This window comes from Pseudorca crassidens, chromosome 11 (genome assembly GCF_039906515.1).
Source record: "Pseudorca crassidens isolate mPseCra1 chromosome 11, mPseCra1.hap1, whole genome shotgun sequence".
NCBI lineage: Eukaryota > Metazoa > Chordata > Mammalia > Artiodactyla > Delphinidae > Pseudorca > Pseudorca crassidens.
The window spans coordinates 48,977,155-49,002,720 of NC_090306.1; the positions used below are offsets into that span (position 1 = coordinate 48,977,155).

The 25,566-nt window shown below is 44.7% G+C and overlaps 1 protein-coding gene across 3 annotated transcripts; it reads right to left on the reverse strand.

The window, feature by feature from the left end:
• Positions 1 to 45: 45 nt before the first annotated feature.
• Positions 46 to 6,851, reverse strand: B4GALNT1 (beta-1,4-N-acetyl-galactosaminyltransferase 1). 3 transcript variants are annotated; one of them, XM_067697117.1, is made up of 11 exons: positions 6,508 to 6,851; positions 5,698 to 5,916; positions 4,996 to 5,160; positions 4,753 to 4,859; positions 4,263 to 4,303; positions 3,935 to 4,115; positions 2,835 to 2,933; positions 2,495 to 2,685; positions 1,881 to 2,021; positions 1,390 to 1,630; positions 46 to 762 (listed from the first exon to the last, which is right to left on the reverse strand). In XM_067697117.1, the coding sequence occupies exons 2-11, from the start codon at positions 5,913 to 5,915 to the stop codon at positions 545 to 547; spliced, it is 1,602 nt and encodes a 533-aa protein (XP_067553218.1). In that variant the 5' UTR covers position 5,916; positions 6,508 to 6,851; the 3' UTR covers positions 46 to 544. The 3 variants fall into 3 exon arrangements, with proteins under 3 accessions (XP_067553218.1, XP_067553216.1, XP_067553217.1); XM_067697116.1 differs by having other exon boundaries at positions 48 to 762; positions 2,826 to 2,933; XM_067697115.1 differs by having other exon boundaries at positions 5,698 to 6,651.
• Between the last annotated feature and the right edge of the window lie 18,715 nt (positions 6,852 to 25,566).

Sequence of the window (25,566 nt, forward strand, 5' to 3'; positions counted from 1 at the left end):
CTTGGTGCCCCATTCCTCCATGCGCACAGCATTGCAGAGACACAACTGAAAATGGCTTTCACCTGTATGTTCACTGGTCCCCACACCAGCTCCCGTCACCAGTTCTCTTCATGGGGTGGGGCTGCAGTCGCTGCACAGAGTCCTGGATCCAGGGATGCGAGGGAGGCCCCAGCCCTGGGAATATATACTGGGGGCTTCCCCACCCCCTTGGTCCCAAGGAGATGAGAGTGTTTCCGCTTTAGGATTTTAGAGTCCCCATGGGCTCTTTGGCACTTGGAAAGCAACCCCCCACTTCCTGCCCTATGGGAAGGGGGTGGGAGGAGGACTTGGCACTGGCTGTGGGATGAGTTATGGCTCCATCATGCCCCTGGGCACTCGCAGAAAGGAGGAATGTCACCAGGACAAGCCCCTATTTGGGATCAAGTTCTGAAGGAGATTGGAGACAGTCAGTGGAGTGGTCACTGGCTGGTGGGCTTTGCTAGATATTCCTGGCAGGTGCAAGGAGGTAGGCCCAGCCTGACGGTTGGAAGGCCCCGAGTGGCCGTCACTCTGAGGTCATGCACTGGAGCCGGTGTTTGAAGAAGAGCAGGCGGTGTTTGGCCACCTGACTTTCATCCAGGGATCCCGGGTAACGGTACCGAGCATAAGTCTCTGCCCTGGCGTCCCGTGATGTCCAAGGCAACTTCAACTTGGATGCGTGATCCACAACAACGTCTGAGCAGGAGCCCACCTGAAGAGAACCAAGTCCATCCAGGAAGAATTCTGGGGGTGGAGGAAAGGCGAGGACACAATGAAGGGTCTTGAGGATACAGAGGCCCCACCGTTAAAGGAGAACTGAGATTTGGGATATGCTGGGTGCATATGCAAAGACCCCATTTCTAAGGACCTTGGGCATGTAAATCAACCCTTTTGAGTCTTAGTTTTACTCTTGTATAAAATGGAGTCAATATCCTTACCTTGTGCTTTGAAAACTGATCCTCCGCCCCACCCCCCGCCCCTCCCTGCCCCGCCCCCAACACACACACGCAGAGGTTCAATAAATGCCGAATGGGCTGCTCCGAGGTGGTCTGAACCAAGGGATACGGCTGGGAGCGAGATAAAGGTGCAGGTGGCAGTGGTGGGGAAGCTCAAGACGGACCCAGCAGTTGTACTGGCTGTGGAGGTTTAAATGATGCTCGGGGCTGAGAGGGTGGAAGCTCTCTCTCTTGCCCGGGCACAGGTCTTGGTAAATCTTCGTAGAACTGCTCTAGGGGCCCCGGTAGCAGCCGTGGGCTCCACGGGGGTGGTCGGGGAGTAGTACCCAGGGCCCTTGGCGCCTTACTGCACCGAGCCCAGCCCAGCGCCCCGCGGGATCCCTGCCGGGCCCGGCCAGGAGGGGGCGCCACTCACCCAGGTGCGCCACGCGGCTGAGGCGCGGGTCAAAGCCGACCTCGCGCACCTTGTCAGTGCGCGCCAGGAAGAAGTTGACCACGCCGTCGGTGACCACGCACCCTGGGAAGCCGACGAGCTCGTGGTGGAAGCCGCGCTTCTGCCGGAGGCAGTTCCCGCGGCCTGGCGCGCCGGGCTCCACGCTCAGCAGCTGCCGGTACGTGGTGGCGAAGCCGGAGATCTCGCGCACCGCGCCCCCGACCTGCCGGGGCGGGAGGACGGCTGCAGGCGGGGCGCGGACCGGAAGGGGATCCTCTCCCCCTCCAGGGCGGCTCTCCTGCCCTGTCCTTCCCCGCTTCTCCCCTGCAGGACCCAGATAGTGCCCCAGGCTCCGCTTCGTCGTCCCCTCCCGTCCCAGGGCTGGCTGCCCTCAATCGGGTCTACCGGCCGGCCGCGGCCTTAGACTGCCGAAGGCTCTCCTCCCACCCTACATCTCAAGGCCCCTCCCCTACCAGGTCCAGCGGCGTCCGCTCCAGCACGTCCACAAGCCTCTCCAGTCGTGTCCGCGCCGTGAAGACGAAGTCGTCGTCCACCCACAGCACGTACTTGGTGGTTACTTGGGATACGGCCAGGTTCCGGCCTGCGAACCAGCCCTGGGGAAGGGTAAGTACGGTTGGCGATGCTGTCGAGATAGAACGTAGCCCTCTGCCACCTTTTCTCCTCACTCCTGACCCCTCTCAACAGCCTATGCCCCTCTCCAAACTTTCGAGTGCTTACGAATGGCCGGGAGCTAGGTAAAAAATGCATTTCCCACTTGTGTGAGGCGCTGAGTCAGTGTTCTGGGGGAAGGTATTGGAATGCATTTCATTCATGCGTTCATTCATTCATCAACTATCTACTGAGCCCCCCCACTAGGTGCTAAGCACCATTCTCAGAACGCAGCGCTGGTAAGACACACGATTCCTGCTCCCGTGGAGTTTACATTCCAGAAATCCTCATGCTTAACAGGCGCCTCAGTGATTCTGAGGCAGGTAATCGTGGAATCACTATGGTGGAGACTGCAGACTGAGGGTGCGCCCCCTCCCGGTGCCCTGTGGCGCACAGTTCAGCCTTGCTGGCTGCTCACCTTGCCAAAAGGCATGAGATAGTGCTCGATGTGGGGACCTCTAATGCTCTCTGGCTTGTCGCTGTCGTCGGCGATTACCACTGTGACTGTCGGGTAGAAGCGGCGGATGCTGGCGATGAGTGCCCGTAGCCGATTGTAACGAAGGAAGGTCTTAGTGGCAATGGTGACCAGAGCGCTGATGTTGTACTGGGCTGGGAGTGAGGGGCAGGGTTAGGTGCAGAAGAGAGTAGGGAGTGAAGAGCAGGAAGACATCTCGCAGGGGTGTCTCCCAACTTGTCGCCCTCTCCCAACTTGCTCCCCATCAGGGCTGGATCTATGTCCCTGAACATACCAGTCTCACCTCCCAGGGGTAGAGACCCAGGTGGGTACAGCTGAGGGCTGGGTGGGTGTCTTATGCGTATGGTGAAGGCAACTTTGTGTCCCTCGGTGGAGAACCAGACTGGGAAGAAAGGACATGAGATGTGGCCCCTAGGGCTTGGACAACATTGTCTTTTCAGTAAAACAATATTTAAGTGCCTACTCTGTGTAGCACTTTTCTAGGTCCTGTTAGACAAGAATGCAAGGTTCTTATCCCCATGGAACTTACATTTTAATGGGTGGGAGAAAGATGATAAAAGAGTTCATTAAAAAGCTAACCTTTATTGAGCATTTACTATGTGCCAGGCACTTTTAAAGTTACCTTAAATATATGGACTCATTTAATCCTCACAGTAGCCCTATTAAGTAGATTCCTACTACAGAAAAAGAAGGCACAGAGAAGTTAACATGTTCATAATTACCCAACTGTTAAGCAACAAAGCTGGGATAGGAACCTAGTCAGTCTGGTTCCAGGCTAAGTAAGTAAGAAAATTCAGATACAGATAAGTATTGAATAGAAAATAAGACAAGTAATGTGATAGTGAAGAGGAGCCATTTGAGCTGAGATCCAAATGATACGAAGGAGCCAGCTATGCAAAAATCTGCGGGAAGAGCATTCTAGGCAGAGGGAACAGCAAGTGCAAAGGCTCCAAAGTGGGAGCAGGTTTGGTACAGAAGCCTTGGAGAGAAGCAGGAGGACTGTGTTATGCCCCTTTTGCTAGAGGAGAAATGGGGGCTCTGGGAGATAAAGCCCTTTGCCCTCTAGTAAGTGGTGGGCTGGGAATAGAGCTTGAGTCTTCTGGCTCCTGGAGCAGGTCACTTCCTGGGGCCCCCATGGTTGGCCTGAAGGGGGGACACACCCAAGGCTCGGGTTTCCCTCTGGCCTGCTCCAGCCCCAGATGAACAAAGGCCCCTTCTCTCCCTCCCTGGCCCTGCTGGCCCAGCTGAAATGCCCATTGTGTGGCTGGGCAGCGCTGGCCATGGCCCGAGTGTCTCCCACACCCTCTGCCACTTGCTCGCTCCTGCCTTTCTGGGCTCCCTGTGTTCACCCAGCCTGTTACTACCTCCACCTGGGCCTCGCACCTATGTCTGCTGTGTTTGCCTGGTAGCTTCGGCTGCTATAAGTCACCAGTTGCAGCTGCCGATTGAGTTGGTCCAGCCCTGGGCTGGCGAGGGTGAGATGTGGCTGCCCCTCTCCAGTGAGAGTCACTCCAGTCACTTCCCCTGCCACGTCCCAGGTGCCCAAGGAGGCAGTCAGGTTCACCTGGGAGAGGGGATTGGAGAGTGCAGAGTGAGGCCCCAGACCCACCTCTTGCCTCCCTGGTTCCTCCATCCCTCCTTTGGCAGCTTTGTTGCCCTCCCGGCATCCTTAATGCCCACTTGGCCTCCTCGCCCTCCTGTTTCTTCTCACCTGGTATACCTCCTGACCAGAAGTGGCCTGCAGGCTCAGTCCTGGGAGGAAGGAGAGGGGATCAAAATCACAGACAATCTGGAATTCCTCATTTTCTCTTCCCTCTTTCACCACACCCAGCACAGAATTTCTCATGCATCCCTCTTGTTGAGGCCACAGCAGGGCACATTGCGGGGCATAGCCTAGAGTAACTTATTTTTTACTCCTTCCCATCAAAGCAGTAGCTCTTCTGTGGCCTGCCCTACCTGTTCACCTAACTTTGGCCAGTCAGCAAGAATAGACCCTTCTCCCCAAACCTCTCCAGTCACTGTCTTCTACAATTCCTGACAATCTTAGAGTCCCTTCTGTCCCCATCTCCCACCTCATGAGCCCTCCCTGACCTCAAGTCTCCCACCTCCCATTCCAATCTTCCCTCATTCTTCCTCACCCAACCTGGGCTCTGCCACCCCCCACCGTGGCTTAGGTCATCCCCTAGGACCGTTCTCCCCACCTGGCACCAAGATGCTCCTGAGGGGCTGGACCTCCACACCCTGCAGGGGGTACTGTAGTGGGGAGTTGGCAGGGGCTATGAGCAGCTGGTCAGCAGCAGACTGGCTCCTGGCAGTGAAGGAGGGGGAGGACAGAGGAGCAGTCAGGGGGAGACGGGCTCTCCCTCCTGCCACACCCACCCTCCAGGCTTCCCCCTGCTCTCCCCCTACAGAGTCATGCCCTCCTTTCCCACTGGTACCGGTACCTTGAAAGGAAGGCCTGGAACTCCTGCTCCCTCAAGGCAGATGCAGCCCTCAGCTCCTCAGGGTCAAAGGCCTTGGTGAAGTCAATGGCTTGGACCTGCCTCTGGAAGGGGAGGTGAAGGCTCCCCCCACTGGACTCACAACTGCAGTTGTTTGTGGACAGCAGCCTGGAGCCGGGAGGAAGGGTCCTCAGAGCCCAGCCATGCAGCTCACTTATCCCACAGAACATTTACACAGGACCTACATCTTGGCCTTTCAACCCTGTCCATCCAAAATCTGTTCCCTTAAACACTGCTCTTCAAATAGTCCCCAGGAGGAGGAACCACCAAAGGAATGACGCATCCCCTAAATCTGGATTTTACAGAGGTGTAGAATAGGGCCAATTGCTAGGTGTTCAGAGTTGCCTACATGCCATTAGGACCCCACCTGGACTCTCCTTTCATAGGGAATCACCAGGACTCAGAAAGTCAGGGCCCTCCCCTGACGGCACACCCTCCCTTCCCCGTACCGTGACAAGGTTCTTGGAGGACAGATTTGTCCCCCCGCCAGCACAAGACTCAGTGGCCCCCTCCACCTCCCACTTCACCCCTCTGCAACCAGTCGTGGGGAGCCCAGGCATCAGAGCTCAGCAGTGGAGGAAACAAGAGCTTCCCACGCCACCCCCCAGCGAGTGCCGTGCCAGTACCACGACTCCTTGCACTCACCCCACCACTTGCTCCTTGATCCTGACTGGGATGTGTGCGTACCGGGGCTCGGGGGCAAGACCTGGCAATTCTGGCCTGGGGTTGCCCTGCAGGGGCGTCCACAGCGCAAGAGGTGCCTGGAGGCCCGGCGCGACCCGGGTGCTCACGTACAGGAGCCCCAGCGAGGCGCAGGCGAGCAGCAGGACCAGCACACAGAGGGCCCGGCGGCCCAGCCGCATCCTGGGTGGGCGGTAGGGATGGGAGAGTGAGAAAGGTGGGGAGCGAAGGCGTGGGTTGGGGCCCCCGCGCTTCCGGAGGCTCCTGCCGGCCACCCGGGGCTTTCCACATCTCGCGCGCCAGGATTTGCATAGCGAATCGGTACCCCTGTCCCCTCCCCTCACTTCCCGGGCCTCGGGTCTCCCGGCCTCCTTTCTTCTCTCCCTCTCCCGCATCTTGCTTTCCTCTCACGCCTGAGGCCGGGCATCTTGAAGCAAGAGAACGTTGGAGGTAGTGGTTTCGATGCGGTGGCTCATAAGTAGAAGAGTACCATTTTATCAGAATAGCGGGTGTTCCCGAGCCCGCCACCTCCCCTGGCCCGCGCATCCCCCAACCCCTCAGTCCGAGCATCACCTGGCCCCGGCTGGGCTGCAGAGGGCAGCGCCACACCTTGCCTGTCATGAAAAATGCAGAATCACGCCCGCGCTACTGGGTGGCCCCGGCGGAGGTGACCCCGTGAGTGGCCTCGGGAAGCTGTGCGGGGGGACAAGGTGGACCTGCGTGCGCGCCTCTTCCCGCCTCCGGCTCGGCCCCTCATCCCGCCCGGGCACTGACCTGTCTAACGCTCTGAGGCCGCCGCAAGATTTCGGTCCGGGCTGCGCCAGGCTCTCAGCCCCAGCCTGGGGGTCCTCATGGGGCTGGAGGCGGCCTGATGGGGGAGTCGGGTGTGAGGCTGAGAGTGAGGGGGATCCTCCTGCCTCCCGAGCGCGCCCGACCCCTCCCGCCTTCGGACTCTCCGGGCTTTGTAGACCAAGGCGCTGGGGTGGTTCTGGGCGTTTCCTGCGGAGGTGGGGATCGGAGTCCAGAAGCCGCCGCACCCCAGTCCCAGAAACAAATCCGAGGCTCCCCGGTATCCTGTTCCACTTGACGGGCCGGGAGAGGTCGGGCCGCCGCCCGGCTCTTCAGTTCGCGGTTCCGCGCGGCTCAGCTCCCGGGCTGGTTCGGCGGAGGATCCGGCTACGCGCGGGGAAGGAGAGCGCTGGGGCGCCTTCTGGTGGGCGCCGAGGACATTGCGGGGGCGCGAAGCCCGCGCCGAGCGCAGGTCCTTCTCTCTACCCCCCCTCCCCCTCCAGCCCTTCGCCTCCGAACCCTGGCATCTCCCCCGCCTGCCCCCGATCCCAGTCACTCTATTCCCTATGCGTTCGGAGCCGCCCTCTCGTCTAGACTGTAGGCAAGGACAGGCGACAAGGGCTTCGGGAAGAGTTGGGGCGGAGACGCCCTGTAACCCCATTTCAAGGAAGATTTGGGTACTTAGGGTGAGATAAAGGAAGACAGACAAGACTCTGGAAAATAAAAAAATGCCTGGCTAAGAAAGATAGGTTCACAGCCTCCCTCCCATGCTCGCCTCCCCCGCCCCCCAACCCCCAACCCCAGTTATCTAACGAACACTCAGTGATGTACCAAACACTCGGCAATTCAAGGGCCTGCTTCTCCTGACTGCTCCTTGTTGCAGGTTTGCGGGAGGAAAGAAACCCCAAACAGTGGCTAGATTGGTTGTAGTTCTGCGTGCAAGCTGCAGACCTGTAGACTCCCTTCTTTGTAGCTGGATTCTTGACGCTGTCCTAAATTCCGTGGTTCCACGGTTCCAATAAAAGATGTCACGATTTAATAGGGAAAAAAGATATAATAAGAAATGTAAAATAATGAAAATGTGGGGACGGGGAGAGGGAAGGATGGATTGTTGGATGAATTGTGTACAAAGAAATGACTAATCAGCTGGGGGAAAAGTGCGATTCTCACCCTCCTTACACCAAAATAAATTCCAGATCTATCAAGTATTTTAGTATTAAACGTGAAACCACAAAGAGCAGTAAAATAATTCATGGAGTTTGTTTTGTTTTTTATGGTCTTGGAGTGGGGAAGAGATATATAAAAAATATTTAATATCAAGATATATAAAAAACTCGAGTGAAAAAATTTCTATAAACAAACTTGAGAGAGAAATGACAAACTGTGAAAAAGTATTTGCAACATGTAAGACAGATGAAGGTCTGCTTTTCTTAAGAGCTCTAAAACATCAGTAAGAAAAAATGGGGACTTCCCTGGCTGTCCAGTGGTTGAGACTTCACCTTCCAGTGCAGGGGTGCAGGTTCAATCCCTGGTCAGGGAGCTAAGATCCCACATGCCTTGGGCCAAAAAACCAAAACATAAAACAGAAGCAGTATTGTAACACATTCAATCAAGACTTTAAAAATGGTCCACATCAAAAAAAAAAAGAAAAGAAAAAATTATCAATTACCACCAAATGAACAAAAATTGTGATTAGGCAGTTGACAGAAAAAGTGAAAATGGCTTTTAAAATATATGAAATTATACTTGACCTTATTCATAATAAATAAAATGCAAATTAGAATAACAATGAAATGGTTTTTGATTACCAAGTTAGTAAAGGTCAAAGAGCTTGCTAGCACATTGAGTGGTCAAGTATTTGGAGAAACAGTCACTACCATACATTGCTGTGAGTGTAAACTGACACAACTTAGAGCAATTGGCCAATCTATTAACACTGAAAATATTAATCATTTAAATTTTAAATATTAGTAAGTTAAAATTTTAAAGATATGGTTCAGTCAGACAATGGAACACTGGGTTAATCTATATCTATTGATACTGGATGATATCCAAAGCTGTTAAGCAAAATAAACAAGGTACAGAACAGCATATATAGTTGGCTCCTGAGTGTGGGTTTTAGCTTCTGGGTTTGTCCAAAATCTGGAAATGAAGTGCTGCCATAATAAAAACCTAAAAATGTGGGAAAGACTTTGGAACTGGGTCTTGGGTAGCAGCAGGAAGGAATTTGAGGAGTGTTAGTGAAAGACCTAAGAATGTTGAAGAGCATGTTAGTAAAAGCCTCATGTCCTTTAAGGAGGCTGCTGATAAAGAGAAGTGAGGAAAGTAGGGAAATTGAAGGAAAGGGGGTCCTTGTTATTGAGATACATTTAGCAACATTGTCACCAGCAGTGGGGTGGAAAGTAGAAACTATACTAATGAATTGCAGATCTCATTGAGGAGATTTCCAAGCAGAATGTTGAAGGTGCCATCTGGTTTCTTCTTGTTGCTTTTTTTTTTTTTTTTTAAATAAATTTATTTATTTATTTTTGGCTGCATTGGGTCTTCGTTGCTGCGCGCAGGCTTTTCTCTAGTTGCGTGAAGCGGGGGCTGCTCTTCGTTGCGGTGTGCGGGCTTCTCATTGTGGTGGCTTCTCTTGTTGCAGAGCACAGGCTCTAGGCGCATGGGCTTTAGTAGTTATGGCATACAGCCTCAGTAGTTGTGGCGCACGGGCTTAGTTGCCCCGCGGCAAGTGGAATCTTCCCGAACCAGGGCTTGAACCCATGCTCCCTGCATTATCAAGCGGATTCTTAACCATTGCATCACTAGGAAAGTTCTTTTTTTTTTTTTTAGTATTTATCTGTTTATTTATGCTCTGGGTCTTAGTTGCAGCATGTGGCTTGTAGTTGCGGCATGTGGACTCTTAGTTGCGACATGCATGCCGGATCTAGTTCCCCGACCAGGGATCTAACCCAGGCCCCCTGCATTGGGAGTGTGGAATCTTACCCACTGGAGCACGAGGGAAGTCCCTCTTTTTGTTGCTTATAATAAAATATGAAAAGAGGTAAGCTAAAGGAAGGAATGCTAACAAAAAGGATCTGGGGATTGTTGGGTTTGAAAATTCCTAGCCTCTCCAAGGACAAATGAAGCTAATATTTAAAAAATGGCTTGCAGGCAAAGATCATATCTAAGGAATGCTCAAGAAAACATGGTCTGAAAATGAAGCCAAGGAGGTGAACATAAATTCTTTGTTAAGAAAGAGTTAAGGCAGTGCCTCAGAGAATATTTCAGTTTAACAATAGGACTCTCAGTGATCAAAGGAGAATCTCAAGGAAGAGAAAGGTTTATCTATAGTATTTGTGAATACAGCTTTCATTTGGTGTAGTTAATCTCAATAAGATTCACAGGAGGGCTTCCCTGGTGGCGCAGTGGTTAAGAATCCGCCTACCAATGCAGAGAACACGGGTTCGAGCCCTGGTCCGGGAAGATCCCACATGCCGTGGAGCAACTGAGCCTGTGCGCCACAACTACTGAGCCAGCACGCCACAACTATTGAAGCCCGTGCACCTAGAGAAGCCACCGCAATGAGAAGCCCGCGTGCAGCAGCAAAGACCCAACGCAGCCAAAAATAAATATAAATAAAATAAATAAATTTATTAAAAAAAATAGATTCACAGAAGACCTATAAAGATTTTAAGAGAGCTGTATCTGCAGAATTTTATTGGTGATAGAATGATTCTCTCTTATCATTCTGATAGATAAATGTTTGCTGTTTTAAGTCCCCCAAGTTTGGAGTAATGTATTACATAACAATAGATAACGAATACTGAATATTATACAATTGACCTTGAACAATGAGAGGATTACGGGCACCAACCCTCAAGTCGAAAATCTATATAGGGACTTCCCTGGTGGTCCAGTGGTTAAGACTCCACATTTCCACTGCAGGGAGCACAGTTCAGATCCCTGGTTGGGGAACTGGTCAGAGAACTAAGATCCTGCATGCCGTGAAATGCAGCCAAAAAAAGAAAAGAAAATCCGTAGTCAGCTCTCCATATCTGGGGTTCTGCACTCACGGATTCAACCAGCCATGGATCGTGTAGTACTGTACTATGTATTTAGTGGGAAAAAAAATCCTCATATAAGTGGACCCGCACAGTTCAAACGTGTGTTGCTCAAGGGTCAGCTGTATAGACTGAGAAGAAATGGTCTGCAACTATACACGATAACTCATAATGCTGAAAGAAAAAAGCCAAACACAGAAGATTACATTCTGTGTGATCCTTTTTATTAAAGTAGAATACAGGCAAAATTTATCTGTGATGTTTGTAGTCAGGATCATGATTATCTTTGAGGGGTGGAGTAGTAACTAGAAGGGGTCAAAAAGAATCTGGGTGCTAGTAAAGTTGTGTTTCTGCATTGGACTGCTGATTACACAAGTGTGCTTAATTTGTAAAAATACACAGAGTTGTATACTTGTAATCTGTATACTTTTCTGTATGTATATTGTACATGGATACACAGTTTAAGAATATGTGAGACTTTCAAATGCCTGCTTCACTGGGTCTCATCCCCTCCAACTTTCCCAAAGACTGTTTCTGCCATTCCCCGCACCATACATTGTCAGTCTGTCCTCCACTGGCATGCAAACATGCTGTCTTTTCTTCCTTCTTAATAGACCCCTCCCTTGACCCCTGCATCACCTTCCAGCTACCTCCCCATTTCTCTGCTCCTCTTTATGGGAAAACTTCTCCAAAGAGTAGTCAACATGTCCCTTCCTCCCCTGGATCCACATCAATCCAGAATCTACCCCATATTTCCACTGAGTCTGCTGTTATAAGATCCCCCATGGCCTCCTTTCTGCTAATCCAGTGATGACTTCCCTGTCTTCATCTTACTGAGCAACTCAGCAACATTTGACACCACTGGCCGTTCCTCCTTGAAATCCTCTTTTCTCTTGGCTTCTGAGACATCATGCTCTCCTTGATCCTCACTGGCTGCTATCCTATTTCCTTCACTGAATCCCCTCCTTTGTGTGATCTCTCATTGTTAGAGGGCCCCACGTTCAGTCCTTAGACCTTTCTCCCTGGATTCTCTCACCAGACAATGTCACTTAACCTGTAGGGGAAGAAAACTTTTTTCCCCTATGCCCTTAGGTTTTATACCTGGAGTACTGCAAATTAAACTGACAAAAGACAGATTAACATGAGAAAAGTCTTATTATGTATGCATATGGAGGGCTTCATATAAAAGAACTGAGATCCAAAGAAGCAGTTAAGCCTGAGGCTTATATACCATTTTAACAAAGAGCAGTAAATTGTGGAGAAGTAATAAGGCAAAGGCAAAAGGGTTTGGGCTTCTAGGAGTGGTAAATTGTGAGACGGTAAAAATATGGGGGAAAGGAAGGTAAGGGTTATTTTAGTAAGGTTTGTTGTGCAGACTCCAATTTGTGCAGTCGTGGGGTGAGAAGTGTCTCTGGTTATTAAGAGTTGTTCTTCTTTCCTGGTCTAGTTGAGGAGAGGGGGGGGACACCTTCACAAAGGAAAATTTATACCCTACCTTTGGGCAGATAGGGGAAGGGTAGAGAGCTTTTCCTGAGTCTGCTGCCTCCAGCTCAAAATAATCCTTATGCCAAAGTTGCATATTTTGGGGTCACATCCTCTGATCCCCTTCACAGCCCATGGCTTTAAAGCCCACCTATCTGCTGATGACCTCCAGAAGAATAACCCCAATCTTCCACACTATGCTTCAAGACCATAGGTCTAAGGGCCAACTCGACATTTCCACGTGGATGTCTAATATGTATTAAAACTTAAAAAGACCAAAAAAAAAAAAAAAGAATATGTGAGAACAACATATTGCTTTTGAAAATATTCAGAAGCTTTTTTCTTCAAGCAGTACACCCAATTTCAGTGGGGTGGTTCTTCTTATAGTCACCTTGGGTCAATCACGTAGCTGTAGCCATCTGGCAGCTCAGTGGGGGCTGGGTGATACAAGTTGCCTTTACTCACATGGTGGGAGTTTGGTGCTGGCTCTTAGCTGAACTTCTCTCTCCTTGTGGGCTTTCATCCTCCGAGAGGATAACCTGGGTTTCCTTACATGGCAGTTTCAGGGGAGCAAGTGGGTGAGAGTGGAAGCTGCGTGGTCCCTTGAAGCCTTGCTTGCAATTCACATAACATTATTTCTCTCTCTCTCTTTCTCTCCTCTCTCTCCATATATTTCTCAAATATATTTCTGCGCCAAAGCAAATTTTCAGGCCATCTCAGATTCAAGGAGTGGCTACACTCATAAGTGGATATGGATGCAAAGAACTTATGACCATTTTTAATCCACCAATATCATCAACGGCCAAATCTTTAAATCCAGGAACTGTTTCTTTTCTTTTTTTAAAATAATTAGTTAATTAATTTTATTTATTTATTTGGCTGCGTTGGGTCTTTGTTGCTGCGCGTGAGCTTTCTCTAGTTGCGGCGAGCAGGGGCTACTCTTCGTTGAGGTGCGCAGGCTTCTCACTGCAGTGGCTTCTCTTGTTGTGGAGCACGGGCTCTAGGGGTGTGGGCTTCAGTAGTTGGAGCACACAGGCTCAGTAGTTGCAGTGTGCGGGCTTAGTTGCTCCACGGCATGTGGGATCCTCCCGGACCAGGGATCGAACCCATGTCTCCTGCATTGGCAGGCAGATTCTTAACCACTGCGCCATCAGGGAAGTCCCAGGAACTGTTTCTTAATTAGGTACTTTTAGAAAGGAAGAATGTCTTAATAACTTGGTGTTAACATTACAAGGAGTAGTGCTCTGAAATGGCAGAGCTACGTACACAAAGGTACCTAGAAGTAAACATATAGACAATAACAATCAACAAAAGACCCAGATCTTCTAATACCCTTTTCCACTAAAAGGAAGCAGGCTCCTCAGACTCATTCCAGGTCCTATCCCAGGACTGGGACAGGAAAAGTTAAAGATGAACTTGGAATGTCAGAAAGCAATGAAATACTTTAAAAAAAAAAAAAAAGGATGGGAGCATGTTCAAAGGACACACACAGGAGCAAGCTTAAAGGGGCTTTCACTGGCTGAATCTGGGAAATTTTTTTTTTTTTTTTTTTTGTGGTACGCGGGCCTCTCACTGCTGTGGCCTCTCCCGCTGCGGAGCACAGGCTCCAGACGCGCAGGCCCAGCGGCCATGGCTCACGAGCCCAGCCGCTCCGCGGCATGCGGGATTCTCCCAGACCGGGGCACGAACCCGCGTCCCCCGCATCGGCAGGCGGACTCTCAACCACTGCGCCACCAGGAAAGCCCTGGGAAATTTTGAGCACCAAAATAATTTAAGATAGGAATGAATTATAAACCATTGAAAAAATAGGAATCCATGAGTCCACACTGATAAGAAGTACATAATTGAATAAATTAATTAATGTAGGAAAAGAGAAACTGCTGATTGATAAATATGTGGGAAATGATGAAGTGGAAAATAATTCTGCAACCATCATAGTAAAAATTGTTTTGGGCAAGAATCATCAATGAGTGCTAATTCTAAGGGAGGAAGTTTGATGAGGAGTAAGGTGTTTACAGAATTTGAAGTGTCTCCCCACAGTTTTCTTGTTAGTTGTAAGAGGAAAGATTGTAACTGCACAGACAGCACCTTGACTCCGTAGTCAGAATTAACATTACTAATGAGGGGCAGAGGACATGGTGTGCCTCCAGGTATGCCACCCTGAGAAAGACACAGCATCACTTATGCAGTATTCTGGAATAACTTGTATTCTAAATATGGGAAAACACACAAGCCCTAACTGAGGAATATTTTATATATTTGAAAGAAACTGGCCAATATTTTATTTTTAAATGTCAATGTCACGAGAGACAAAGACAGACTGAGTAACTCTTCCAGATAAAAGGAGACTAAAGAGACAACTAAATGCAATATGTAATCGGAGATTGGGTCCTGTCCTTGAGGGGAAAAAAGTGCTGTAACAGACATTTCGGAGACAAATGACAAAATTGGAATATGGATGGTAGCTTAAAGTCAATGTTTTATCTTTGTTAAGAGATAGATGGTAAATGTTAAATTTCCTGAAGTTGATAACTGTGGTTACCTAAGAAAATATCTTTGTCCTTAGAAAACATACTCTGAAGTATTAAGAGATAAAGTGGCATGATGTATGCAATTTACTTTCAAATGGCTTGGGAAAAGAAATAATAAAATGTGTATGTGTTGTATATATATGTGTGCATGTGATATATACAATATGTAATTTATATGTCATTAATTTAATAATTATTAGCTATTATGAACTATATAGATATAAAGCTATATCTATATATAGAGAATGGTAAAACAAACGAAAAAGAAACAAATGATAAAACAAATTTTGACAAAATGTCAAAAATTGGTGAAGCTGGTTAAAAGATATGTGGGATTGGATTGGATGAAAGTGGTCAAATAAAAAAAATTTTTAAAGAGATAAAAAAGCATATGTGGGAATACTCTGTATGTATTCTCCAAATTCCTAAGTTTGAAATTGTTTCAAAGTAATTTAAAAAGAAAAAAAATTTTGCTCCTCTACTGCTTTAGTTGAAAGTGAGCATCTATTTAGTAATTTAGTGATGGTGCTGAGAAATTTTTTCAGCATATTACTGTCACACTTATCAAAATGGACAAGTAAAAATTTTAATAATGAAATAATAATAATTTAAATATTCTAATATAACTTCATATTATTTTTTGTATCTCATCATTTCATTCTTCGATGGTGATATTTAGTTTCAGCTAAATACCGATTTTATCACTCTGTATACACAAACACACACACATTCTTTTTGCTGAACCATTTGTGTTAGTTGTGACTTTTTACTCCTATATACCAAAATACTTCAGTATCTGTCTCCTAACAACGAAGATATTCTCCTAGATAAACAACGTGATTGTCAAACTCAGAGATTTATCACTGATAAAAAACCATTATCTAATACACAGTCCATATTAAATTTCTCCAGTTGTCCCAATGATGTCATTTATAGCTTTTAAAAGTATTCCAATCAAGGAGTGCTTATTGTATTTCTTTATCATGTCCCTGTAATTTCCTTATCTTTGAGGATATTAAACATACTTATTTAAAACATTTTTTGAGTTGCTCTATTATTTGCATTTACATAGAGTGACTTCTCCTGTTTATTGAGCTTGTTGATCTGTCATGGTGGTTCTCTTCATGATAAGCTTTGAAATTTTTGTTGGCTAGCCTGTCTTTTGTGAGCGTTTCATTCTCACATGTGTGTTTTTTTTAGGGTTTGTTGTAGATGAGGTGTTTCTTGTTCGGCATCAGGTGGCTTACAATGTGGTTCTCGGATTGGTTTTTGCATGGGTGATAGTGCCTTCCATAGGGCATTTTTGGGGCTAAGAACGACTGGTGAAGCTACTGGCAATTGGTAGGCGGGTGTTAGCTAAGCTAAATGAATAGAACAAACCTTGGTAACAAAGACTTGCCAATACAAACTCAGTTGAAAACACTGCTTTAGGCAGCTCTCAGCCTCCAGAATCACAGTTGTTGCTATCAGCAAAACTGAGGTCACAATCACAACAAGCTTCCCAAAACAGGAAGCTGCTTATTGAAGAACGCCTTGGCCTCTACCACAAGTCACATCAGGTGAAGTGGACACTTTCTACTGGAGGGCATCCCTCCTCCCCCAGTTTAAGGCCTAATTCAACTCAGGTTTCTTAGGCATACATTTAATTGATAAAGAAACGTCTAGCTGCAAGGGATTTGGGGAAATGTAGTTTTTAGTACTCCAGTTTCTGCCGCAGAAACGTGCTAAATATGCCAGTCCACTTCAGAGTTGTAGGTTTCCCTCTCTCCCCCTGCATCCCTCCCTACTAAGTGGTTTTGTGACCGTCTCCCCAGTCCAGAACCAGAGTCGATGTTGAACACGCAGGGATCCAATCGGGAGTGATGTTGCTGATCCCGTCCCTAGCTAGTTGGGGGTCTAGTTTATTCAGCATGGTAGCCTGGAGGGCTGGTTAGCCTACTCCTATCTGCTCTTTGCAGTCACTCCAGGCAAGCGGCTTTTAACTGATAGAGCCCAGTCAGGGATCACAACATCATACAGCCACCTGTCATGCAGCGGATAGTCTAGGGAACTCTCCAAAGGAACTGGTTCCAGACGGCTAGTACCGGCCCTGTGGTTTCAGCCTCCAGCCATCATATTTCCATTTCCAGTTCAAGGAGATGCTTATTTTGCTTTTTGTTTTATCATGGGTTGCCTTTTAAATGTGCATTTGGAATACATTATCTGTCTGTTATTTTATCTGTTTGCAGTGAGGGGAAGATTTTCTCTAGAATTCACTCAGTCCTTCTGATGGAAAGTGAATCTATAAACCTTGTCTACTTATAAACTTTTTTTTTTGCGGTATGCAGGCCTCTCACTGTTGCGGCCTCTCCCGTTGCGAAGCACAGGCTCCAGACGCGCAGGCTCAGCGGCCATGGCCCACGGGCCCAGCTGCTCCGCGGCATGTGGGATCCTCTCGGACCAGGGCACAAACCCCTGTCCCCTGCATCGGCAGGCGGACTCTCAACGACTGCACCACCAGGGAAGCCCCCTTTTTTTTTTTTAATCAGAGAAAGGACTGTACTATACTCACGGAACCACACACTGCTTCTTTTCACGACACATATCTCTTGTAGGTCTTTTTATAAGAGCACATGAAAATATATCTCATTTTTAAAGTTGACTGCATATTATTTATGTTATATGACTATATCGTAAGTTATTTAGTCCTGATCGACACCTTGTTTCCTTTACAAATAGGGATGCAATAAACATACTAGGTGAACTTTCGTGAATATGTCTGCTCTATTTAAACCAAATGCCAGTTATTATATGTGAGAGTGCTCTTTAATTTAGATTTTTTTATTTGTATTTTTTTAACATCTTTATTGGACTATAAATGCTTTACAATGTTGTGTTAGTTTCTGCTATATAACAAAGTGAATCAGCTATACATATACATATATCCCCATATCCCTTCCCTCTTGCGTCTCCCTCCCACCCTCCCTATCCCACCCATCTAGGTGGTCACAAAACACCAAGCTGATCTCCCTGTGCTATGCAGCTGCTTCCCACTAGCTATCTATTTTGCATTTGGTAGTGTATCTATATCAATGCTACTCTTTCACTTCGTCCCAGCTTACCCTTTCCCCTCCCTGTGTCCTCAAGTCCATTCTCTGTCTGTGTCTTTATTCCTGTCCTGCCCCTAGGTTCATCAGAACCCTTTTTTTTTAGATTCCATATATATGTGTTAGCGTACGGTATTTGTTTTTCTCTTTCTGACTTACTTCACTCAGTATGACAGACCCTAGGTCCATCCACCTCACTACAAATAACTCAATTTCATTTCTTTTCATGGCCGAGTAATATTCCATTGTATATATGTGCCGCATCTTCTTTATCCATTCATCTGTTGATGGACACTTAGGTTGCTTCCATGTCCTGGCTATTATAAATAGTGCTGCAGTGAACATTGTGGTACATGTCTCTTTTTGAATTATGGTTTTCTCAGGGTATATGCCCAGTAGTGGGATTGCTGGGTCATATAGTAGTTCTAATTTTAGTTTTTTAAGGAACCTCCATACTGTTCTCCATAGTGACTGTATCAATTTACATTCCTAACAACAGTGCAAGAGGGTTCCCTTTTCTCCACACCCTCTCCAGCATTTGTTGTTTGTAGACTTTTTGATGATGGCCATTCTGACTGGTGTGAGGTTTCAATTTAGATTTTTGACTTGGGTTATGGCAAAGAGGCCATCCGAAACTGTCAATCTGAAGAGGCAACCAAGAAAATTGTGAGCCACTTACTGCTTGCCATACACACATTTATTCTCATTCGACAGATTAATGAGCAAGCAGCAATATGATCAATTAAATAGTGATGAGAGCTGACAAAGGCCCTGTGCTACCTAAACCACAGAAATGTGTCTGGCCGGGGGCATGAGGCAGGCTCTGAGGAGCTCCTGTTCTTTATGTCTCATCACAGAAAGAATTCAGTGAGAGGCAAAGTGATTGATAAGAAGTGACTTATTAGAATAGGACACTTGTCTGCTGTGTGTATTTATGAATATTAATGAATAAAAACTGCTTGGCTGGTATACCTTAACTACTTCGTGAGGTTTTTTTGCAGCATGCAGGAGTTTTAGCGACCTTGTTTTTTAAAAAATTAAATACAAGGAGTAAAACTTAAACAAAAATAAAAGCCCAAAGCTTTCCCAAACATTACTCAATGATTATGCAGCAAAAGCGTTACTTGACAAAGTAGCTTTTGAATGATGTCTGCCTGATTCACCTTACTTTGCATGCCTCTGTGCACAAGCCAGCTCTGCAGTGGAACCTGGGGTCGGAGCTGTGTCGTGCTGTGCCCTGTGTGACTGTCCTATGGTCCTGTTAGTCATCTTACCATGCAGAGCTCAGCCTGTCTAACTCATCCATAGAAGAGACACCAGCAAAGCTGCTGTGAGAATCTGTTGCAGGTGTCTGAGTGCCCTAAAAACAAATCCTGTTCTATTTTTTTAAGTTTTTACTTTTTGTGGTTGTTTAAATTTTTTTCAGTTGTTAAATATGTTTTATTCAGGTATAGATAAATTTCATTTATTCACTGTTCAACAAAGTTAAAATTTAAAAAAAAGAGTGGGATGCTTGTGAGGCTTACAAGTGGACAGGCAAGGGAGTGTGTGCTGCCCTGAGTATTTAGTAGGTTACATTTTTATAATCAAAGGAAAAGAGGGGAGGAGGTGCAGACCACCTTCTTCTTCATTCTTTGAGTCTTCCATCATTAACTCCTCCTTCATGTCGGGCAGGGGAGTTTTTGACCCTAGATGGCCCATCCAGGACTGTTGTGGTGCTATGGAAAAATTATTTTAGGTCTCAGTATAATGAGGGTTTTTCACTTGGAAAAGTCACCTTTCCCTAAATTATTGTTTTTCATATGCACAGAGAGCATGTCCTAGGGGTCATCATTGGGCAGGGTGTAGGCCTTATTTTTCCACTATTGTTTTATTGTCTTGAGGCATAACTCATGCCTCCATTGCATGGTTTTGTGAGTTTGCTTCGTTTTGTTGTTAGGCAAGCCAGTTATGATTGCTGTTAGTATGAGACAGTTTCACTTTTTTTGTGCTAATATTGTTGATATTTTCTTGGCACTTTTGCCATTTTCTTTTTCTTTTTCCTTTTTTTATCAGTTGACTCACTTTCTTTCTGTCTTCCTTCCTTCCTTCCTTCTAGTTTTATTGAGATATATTTGACATACAGCCCTGTATAAGTTTAAAGTGTCCAGCATAATGATTTGACCTACATACATCATGAAATTATGATCACAATAAGTTTAGTGAACATCCATCATCTCATATAGACAAAATGAAAGAAAAAATTAAAAAATATATTTTCCTTGTGATGAGAGCTCTCAGAATTTACTCTCTTAACAACTTTCATATATAATCTACAGCAGTGTTCATTATATTTATCATGTTATACATTACATCCCTAGTACTTATTTATCTTACAACTGGAAGTCTGTACTTCTGACCACCTTCATTCAATTCTCTCTCCCTCCAGGTCCCTCTTCTGGTAACCACAAATCTGACCTCTTTTTCTATGAGTTTGTCTGTTTGAAGTATAATTGACGTACAACATTATGTTCGTTCCTGGTGCACAACACAGTGATTCAGCATTTCTATACATTACAAAATGATCACCACGGTAACTCTGTCACCATACAAAGTTAGTACATTATCATTGACTATATTCCCCACACTGCACATTTCACCAACCATGCTTCGTTTATTTATTATTTTTAAAAAGTCTTTATTTATTTGGCTGTGCTGGGTCTTAGTTTCGGCACGCGGGACCTTCACTGTTGTGTGCGGAATCTTCATTGTGGCACATGGGATCTTAGCTGCGGCATGCAGGTTCTAGTTCCCTGACCAGGTGGTGAACCTGGGCCCCTGTATTGGAAGGGTGGAGTCTTAATGGCTGAACCAGACGAGAAGTCCCATGACTCATTTACTTTGTAACTGGAAGTTTGTTCCTCTTAATCGCCCTCATCTATTTTTTTTCATCCGCCTAACACCACCCCGGCCCAGCAACCATCTGTTTATTCTCAGTATTTAAGAGTCAGTTCCTCTTTTGTTATGTTTGTTCCTTTGTTTTCTTTTTTAGATTCCACATATAAGTGAAACCATACAGTATTTGTCTTTCTCTGACTTATTTCACTTAGCATAATACCCTCTAGGTCCATCGTGTTGTCACAAATGGCAAGATTTCATTCTTTTTATGGCTGGGTAATATTCCGTCATATGTATATGTCACATCTTCTTTATCCATCCATCTATTAATGGGCACCTAGGTTGCTTCCATATCTTGGCTATTGTAAATAATGCTGCAATAAACATAGGGGTGCATGTTTCTTTTCGAATTAGTGTTTCTGTTTTCTTCGGATAAATACCCAGGAGTGGAATAGCTGGATTGGATGGTAGTTCTATTTTTAACTTTTTGAAGAATCTCCATACCGTATTCCATACTGTTTTCCGTAGTAGCTGCACCAATTTACATTCCCACCAACAATGCACGAGGCTTCCCTTTTTTCCACATCCTCACCAACACTTATTATTTCTTGTCTCTTTGATAACAGCCATTCTGACAGGTGTGAGGTGATATCTCATTGTGGTTTTTTTTTTTTTCTTTTTTTTTTTTTTTCATTGTGGTTTTGATTTGCATTTTTTTGACGATTAGTGATGTTGAACATCTTTTCATGGGCCGGTTGGTCATTTGCATGTCTTCTTTGAAAAAAATGTCTATTCAGGTCCTCTGCTCATTTTTTAATTGGGTTGTTTGCTTTTTTTGCTATTGAATTGCATGAGTTCTTTGTATGTTTTTGATATTAACCCCTTATCAGATCTGTTGTTTACAAATGTCTTCTCCCATTCAGTAGACGGCCTTTCGTTTGTTGATAGTTTGCTGTGCACAAGCATTGTAGATTGATGTAGTCCCATTTAAAAATTTTTGCTTTTGTTTCCCTTGCTTGAGGAGACATAGCCAAAAAAATGTTGCTAAGACATGTCAAAGAGTGAACTATGTTATCTTCTAAGAGTTTTATGGTTTCAGGTCTTATATTTAAGTTTTTAATCCATTTTGAGTTTATTTTTATGTATGGTGTGAGAAAGTAGTCCAGTTTGATTCCTTTGCATGTAACTGTCCAGTTTTCCTAACACCATTTATTGAAGAGGCTGCCTTTTCCCCATTGTAGATTCTCACCTTTTTTGTCATAGATTAATTGACCATATATTTATGGGTTCGTTGCTGGGCTATCTATTTTGTTGCATTGATCTATGCGTCTGCTTTTGTGCCAATACTATACTGTTTTGATTACTGTAGCTTTGTAGTATAGTTTGAAACCAGAGAGCATACCTCTAGTTTTGTTCTTCTTTCTCAAGATTGTTTTGGCTCTTCAGGGTCTTTTGTGTTTCCATACAAATTTTAGAATTATTTGTTCTAGCTCTGTGAAAAATGCCATTGGTATTTCGATAAGGATTACATTAAATGTGTAGATTGCCTTAGGTAGTATGATCATTTTAATAACAATATTAATTTTTCCAGTCCATGAGCACAGTATATCTTTCCATTTGTTTGTGTCATCTTCAATTTCTTTCATTAGTGCCTTATAGTTTTCTGAGTACAGGTGTTTTACCTCCTTAGTTAGATTTATTCCTAGGTATTTTAATTAATTAATTAATTAATTAATTAATTTAGGCTGTGTTGGTTCTTTGTTGCTGTGCATGACTTTCTCTAGTTGTGTCGAGCGGGTGCTACTCTTTATTGTGGTGTGTGGGCTTCTCAATGCAGTGGCTTCTCTTGTGGAGCACAGGCTCTAGGCACATGGGCTTCAGTAGTTGCAGCATGCAGGCTCAGTAGTTGCAGCACGCGGGCTCTAGAGCACACAGGCTTCAGTAGCTGTGGTGCACGGGCTCAGTAGTTGTGGCTCATGGGCTCTAGAGTGCAGGAGTAGTTGTGGTGCACGGACTTAGTTGCTCCATGGCATGTGGGATCTTCCTGGACCAGGGATCGAACCCATGTCCCCTGCATTGGCAGGTGTGTTCTTAACCACTGCACCACCAAGGAAGTCCTATTCCTAGGTATTTTCCAATGCAGTTGTAAATGGGATTGTTAATTAATTTCTCTTTCTGATAGTTCGTTGGTAGTGTATAGAAATGCAGCAGATTTTTGTATATTAATTATGTATCCTGCAAATTTACTGAATTCATTGATGAGTTTTAATAGTTTTTGGTGGTGTCTTTAGGACTTTCTGTATATGGTATCATGTCAGCTGCACAGTTACAGTTTTATTTCTTCCTTTCCAATTTGGATGCCTTGGGCTTGTCATAGCAAGCCTTTATTATGTTAAGGTATGTTCCTTCTCTACCCACTTTGTTCTTTTTTATCATAAAGAAATACACACACATATATACAAACTATAGTTTAAAGAAGAATGACAAAACTGACCACTGTGTACCCACCGTTTTGTTTAAGCAATAAAACATTACTTGTTCCATTAAAGCAGTCATTCTCAAAGTATGGTCTGTGTACCCCTGCGAGTCCCCAAGACCCTTTGTGGGGAGTCCATGAGGTCAAGGCTGTTTTCATAATACACCAAGGTGTTATTTGCCTTTTTTGCCGGTTTGACATTTGCACTGAGGGTGCAAAAACAACGGTGGGTAGAACTGCTGGCTCCTTAGCACTAATCAAGACAGTGGCACCAAACTGTACTGGTCATTGTGTTCTTTACTGCCACACGCTTGCAGTAAATAATGCCAGTTTCACTTAAGAATGTCCTTGATAAAGCAGTAAAAACCATTAGTTTTGTTAAATCTCAACTCTTGAGTGCATATATTTTTAAACTTCTGGGTTGCAAAATGGGAAATGCCAATAAAGCACTTCTGCTGCATACCGAAGCACGGTCATTTGGAAGGAAAGTATTTGCATTATTTAGCTGCAAGCTGAACTAGTCCTTTTTTTTTTTTTTTTTTTTTAAATGGAACACTGTTTTTACCTGAAAGCATGATATATAATACTATGTTTGTTGAAATTTGGGAATTTGGCAGACATTTTTACAAAAATAAATGAACTGAGTCTGTCACTTGGAGGAAAACTACTTGGCAGTGTTTTTTGCCAATGATAAAACTGGAGTTTTCAAGTCAAAACTAGAATTTTGGAAAACTTGTACCTGCCAGCTGAGCTTTATAATTTCCTGGTACTTAAAGACTTTTCTGATGAGATTGGCGGTAATATTAATGAATATGATTTTTTTGATGCTGTGTAATAAAATGTGTCAACATTTGGAAGATCCACATAACTCCATGAACCAGTGTTTTCCAAATGACCAATTCATGATGTTACAAAATTATATAGGGGTAAATGTTCCAGTCAAAACACAAGATGTATTTTAATATGACAGAGTAGAAAAAGCTTATTGATAGGATTTCAGATTCCACATTGCAACTAATCTTTAACAAACTCCTCCTTGTGGAGTTGTATAAGATCAAAGAAGAATATCCATAATTATCTGAATAGGCTATTAAAATACTCCTCCCTTTTCCAGCTACATAGCCACATTTATTCATGTATTTTAATCAAAACAACCTATCACCATAGATGAATGGAGAAGCAGATATGAGAGTCCTGCTATCTTCTGTTATTGTCACACACTAAAAAAATTTGCAAAATTGTAACAGCACCCCTCTTTTCACCAATTTTTTATTTTGAAACTATAGTTATTTGTTAAAATAAAATATGTTATTTATGTTAAAAGTGGTGGCTTTATTATTATTATTTAAAGTGACATGAATATATATATTTAAAATTTCTCAGTTTCAATTTCTAGTACAGTAAATATCAATAGATATAACCCATATAAACTACAGTTGTTCAGAGGACTCAAGTAGTAAGAGTGTAAAGGAGTCTTGGGATTAAATGTTTGAGAATTATTGCTGTAAAGCCCCTAAAGGACCTTCCCTATTAAACCTCTTTCCTGCTCCTGTGTAACTCCTATTCAGAGTTTCAGTTATTCCCTTTCTCTTTCTTACAATTTACCGTATATATTCCGCTTCTCGATCACATCTCCTGCCCACATTCTACTGCTGGTGGGATTTGGCTTGTTTCAAGTTTTTGCTTCTACAGATATTTTTGTACACATTTCCTGGTGCACGGGTGCAAGAATTTCTTATCGTATATACACAAGTGGAATTACTGGATCATAGGTCAAGAAATTTTCTGGATCATAGGTCAAGAAATTTTCAACTTTATGAGGTAGTGCCAGATTATTTTCTAAAGTCATTGCACCAGTTTACACTCCCACCAGTAGTATATCGAAGTTCCAACTGTTTCTCCAACCCTTGCTGGCATTTTCTGTAGTAAGACTTTTTAACTTGTGCTGATCTGTTGGCTGAGAAATATCTCATTTTGATTTTCAGTTTCAGTTTCTTCCTTACTTATGAGGTTAATCCTCTTTTCATAAGTTTAAAGGTTGTTTGTATTCCCACACTTCAGGAAATGCATATTGAAGTCTTTTGCCCAGTTTTCTATTGGATCGTCTATATTTTCAATTTGATTAATGGGAGTTCATTATATATTATGGATCTTTGTCCTTTGAAGGCCATTTCTTGAAAACATCTTCCCTTAAGTTTAAGACTTGTCTTTTTACTCTTTTTATGATAGCTTTTTGATGAACCAAAGTTCTTAATTTTAACGTAGAAAAACATCTTTTCCTTTACAGGTAATGCGTTTGATTTAGAGTTCACGATGAGATTCTCTCCTACTGTCTTCCAAAAGCTTTGGAGTTTTGCCTTGAACATTTAGGCTTATAATACTCCTGGACTTGATTTTGTGGATGATGTGAGGTAGGGGATTCAAATTTTTTTTCTTTATGGACTTCTAGTTGTCCCAGTATCAATTACTGAAAAGCCTATCTGCAGCGCTCCTCTGTCATATTATTTTGTGTCCATATGTGTGGTCTGTTTCTGGGTTCTCCATACTCT

Bases quoted from the DNA above. Each gene is read 5' to 3' on its own strand.
- B4GALNT1 (XM_067697115.1), bottom strand. From the start codon at position 6,128: ATGCGGGAGAGGGAGAGAAGAAAGGAGGCCGGGAGACCCGAGGCCCGG. The intron at 4,860-4,995 runs GTACCGGTACCA...CTTCACTGCCAG, and splicing joins TTCCAGGCCTTCCTTTCAAG to GAGCCAGTCTGCTGCTGACC. The intron at 4,304-4,752 runs GTGGGGAGAACG...CCTTCCTCCCAG, and splicing joins CAGGAGCATCTTGGTGCCAG to GACTGAGCCTGCAGGCCACT.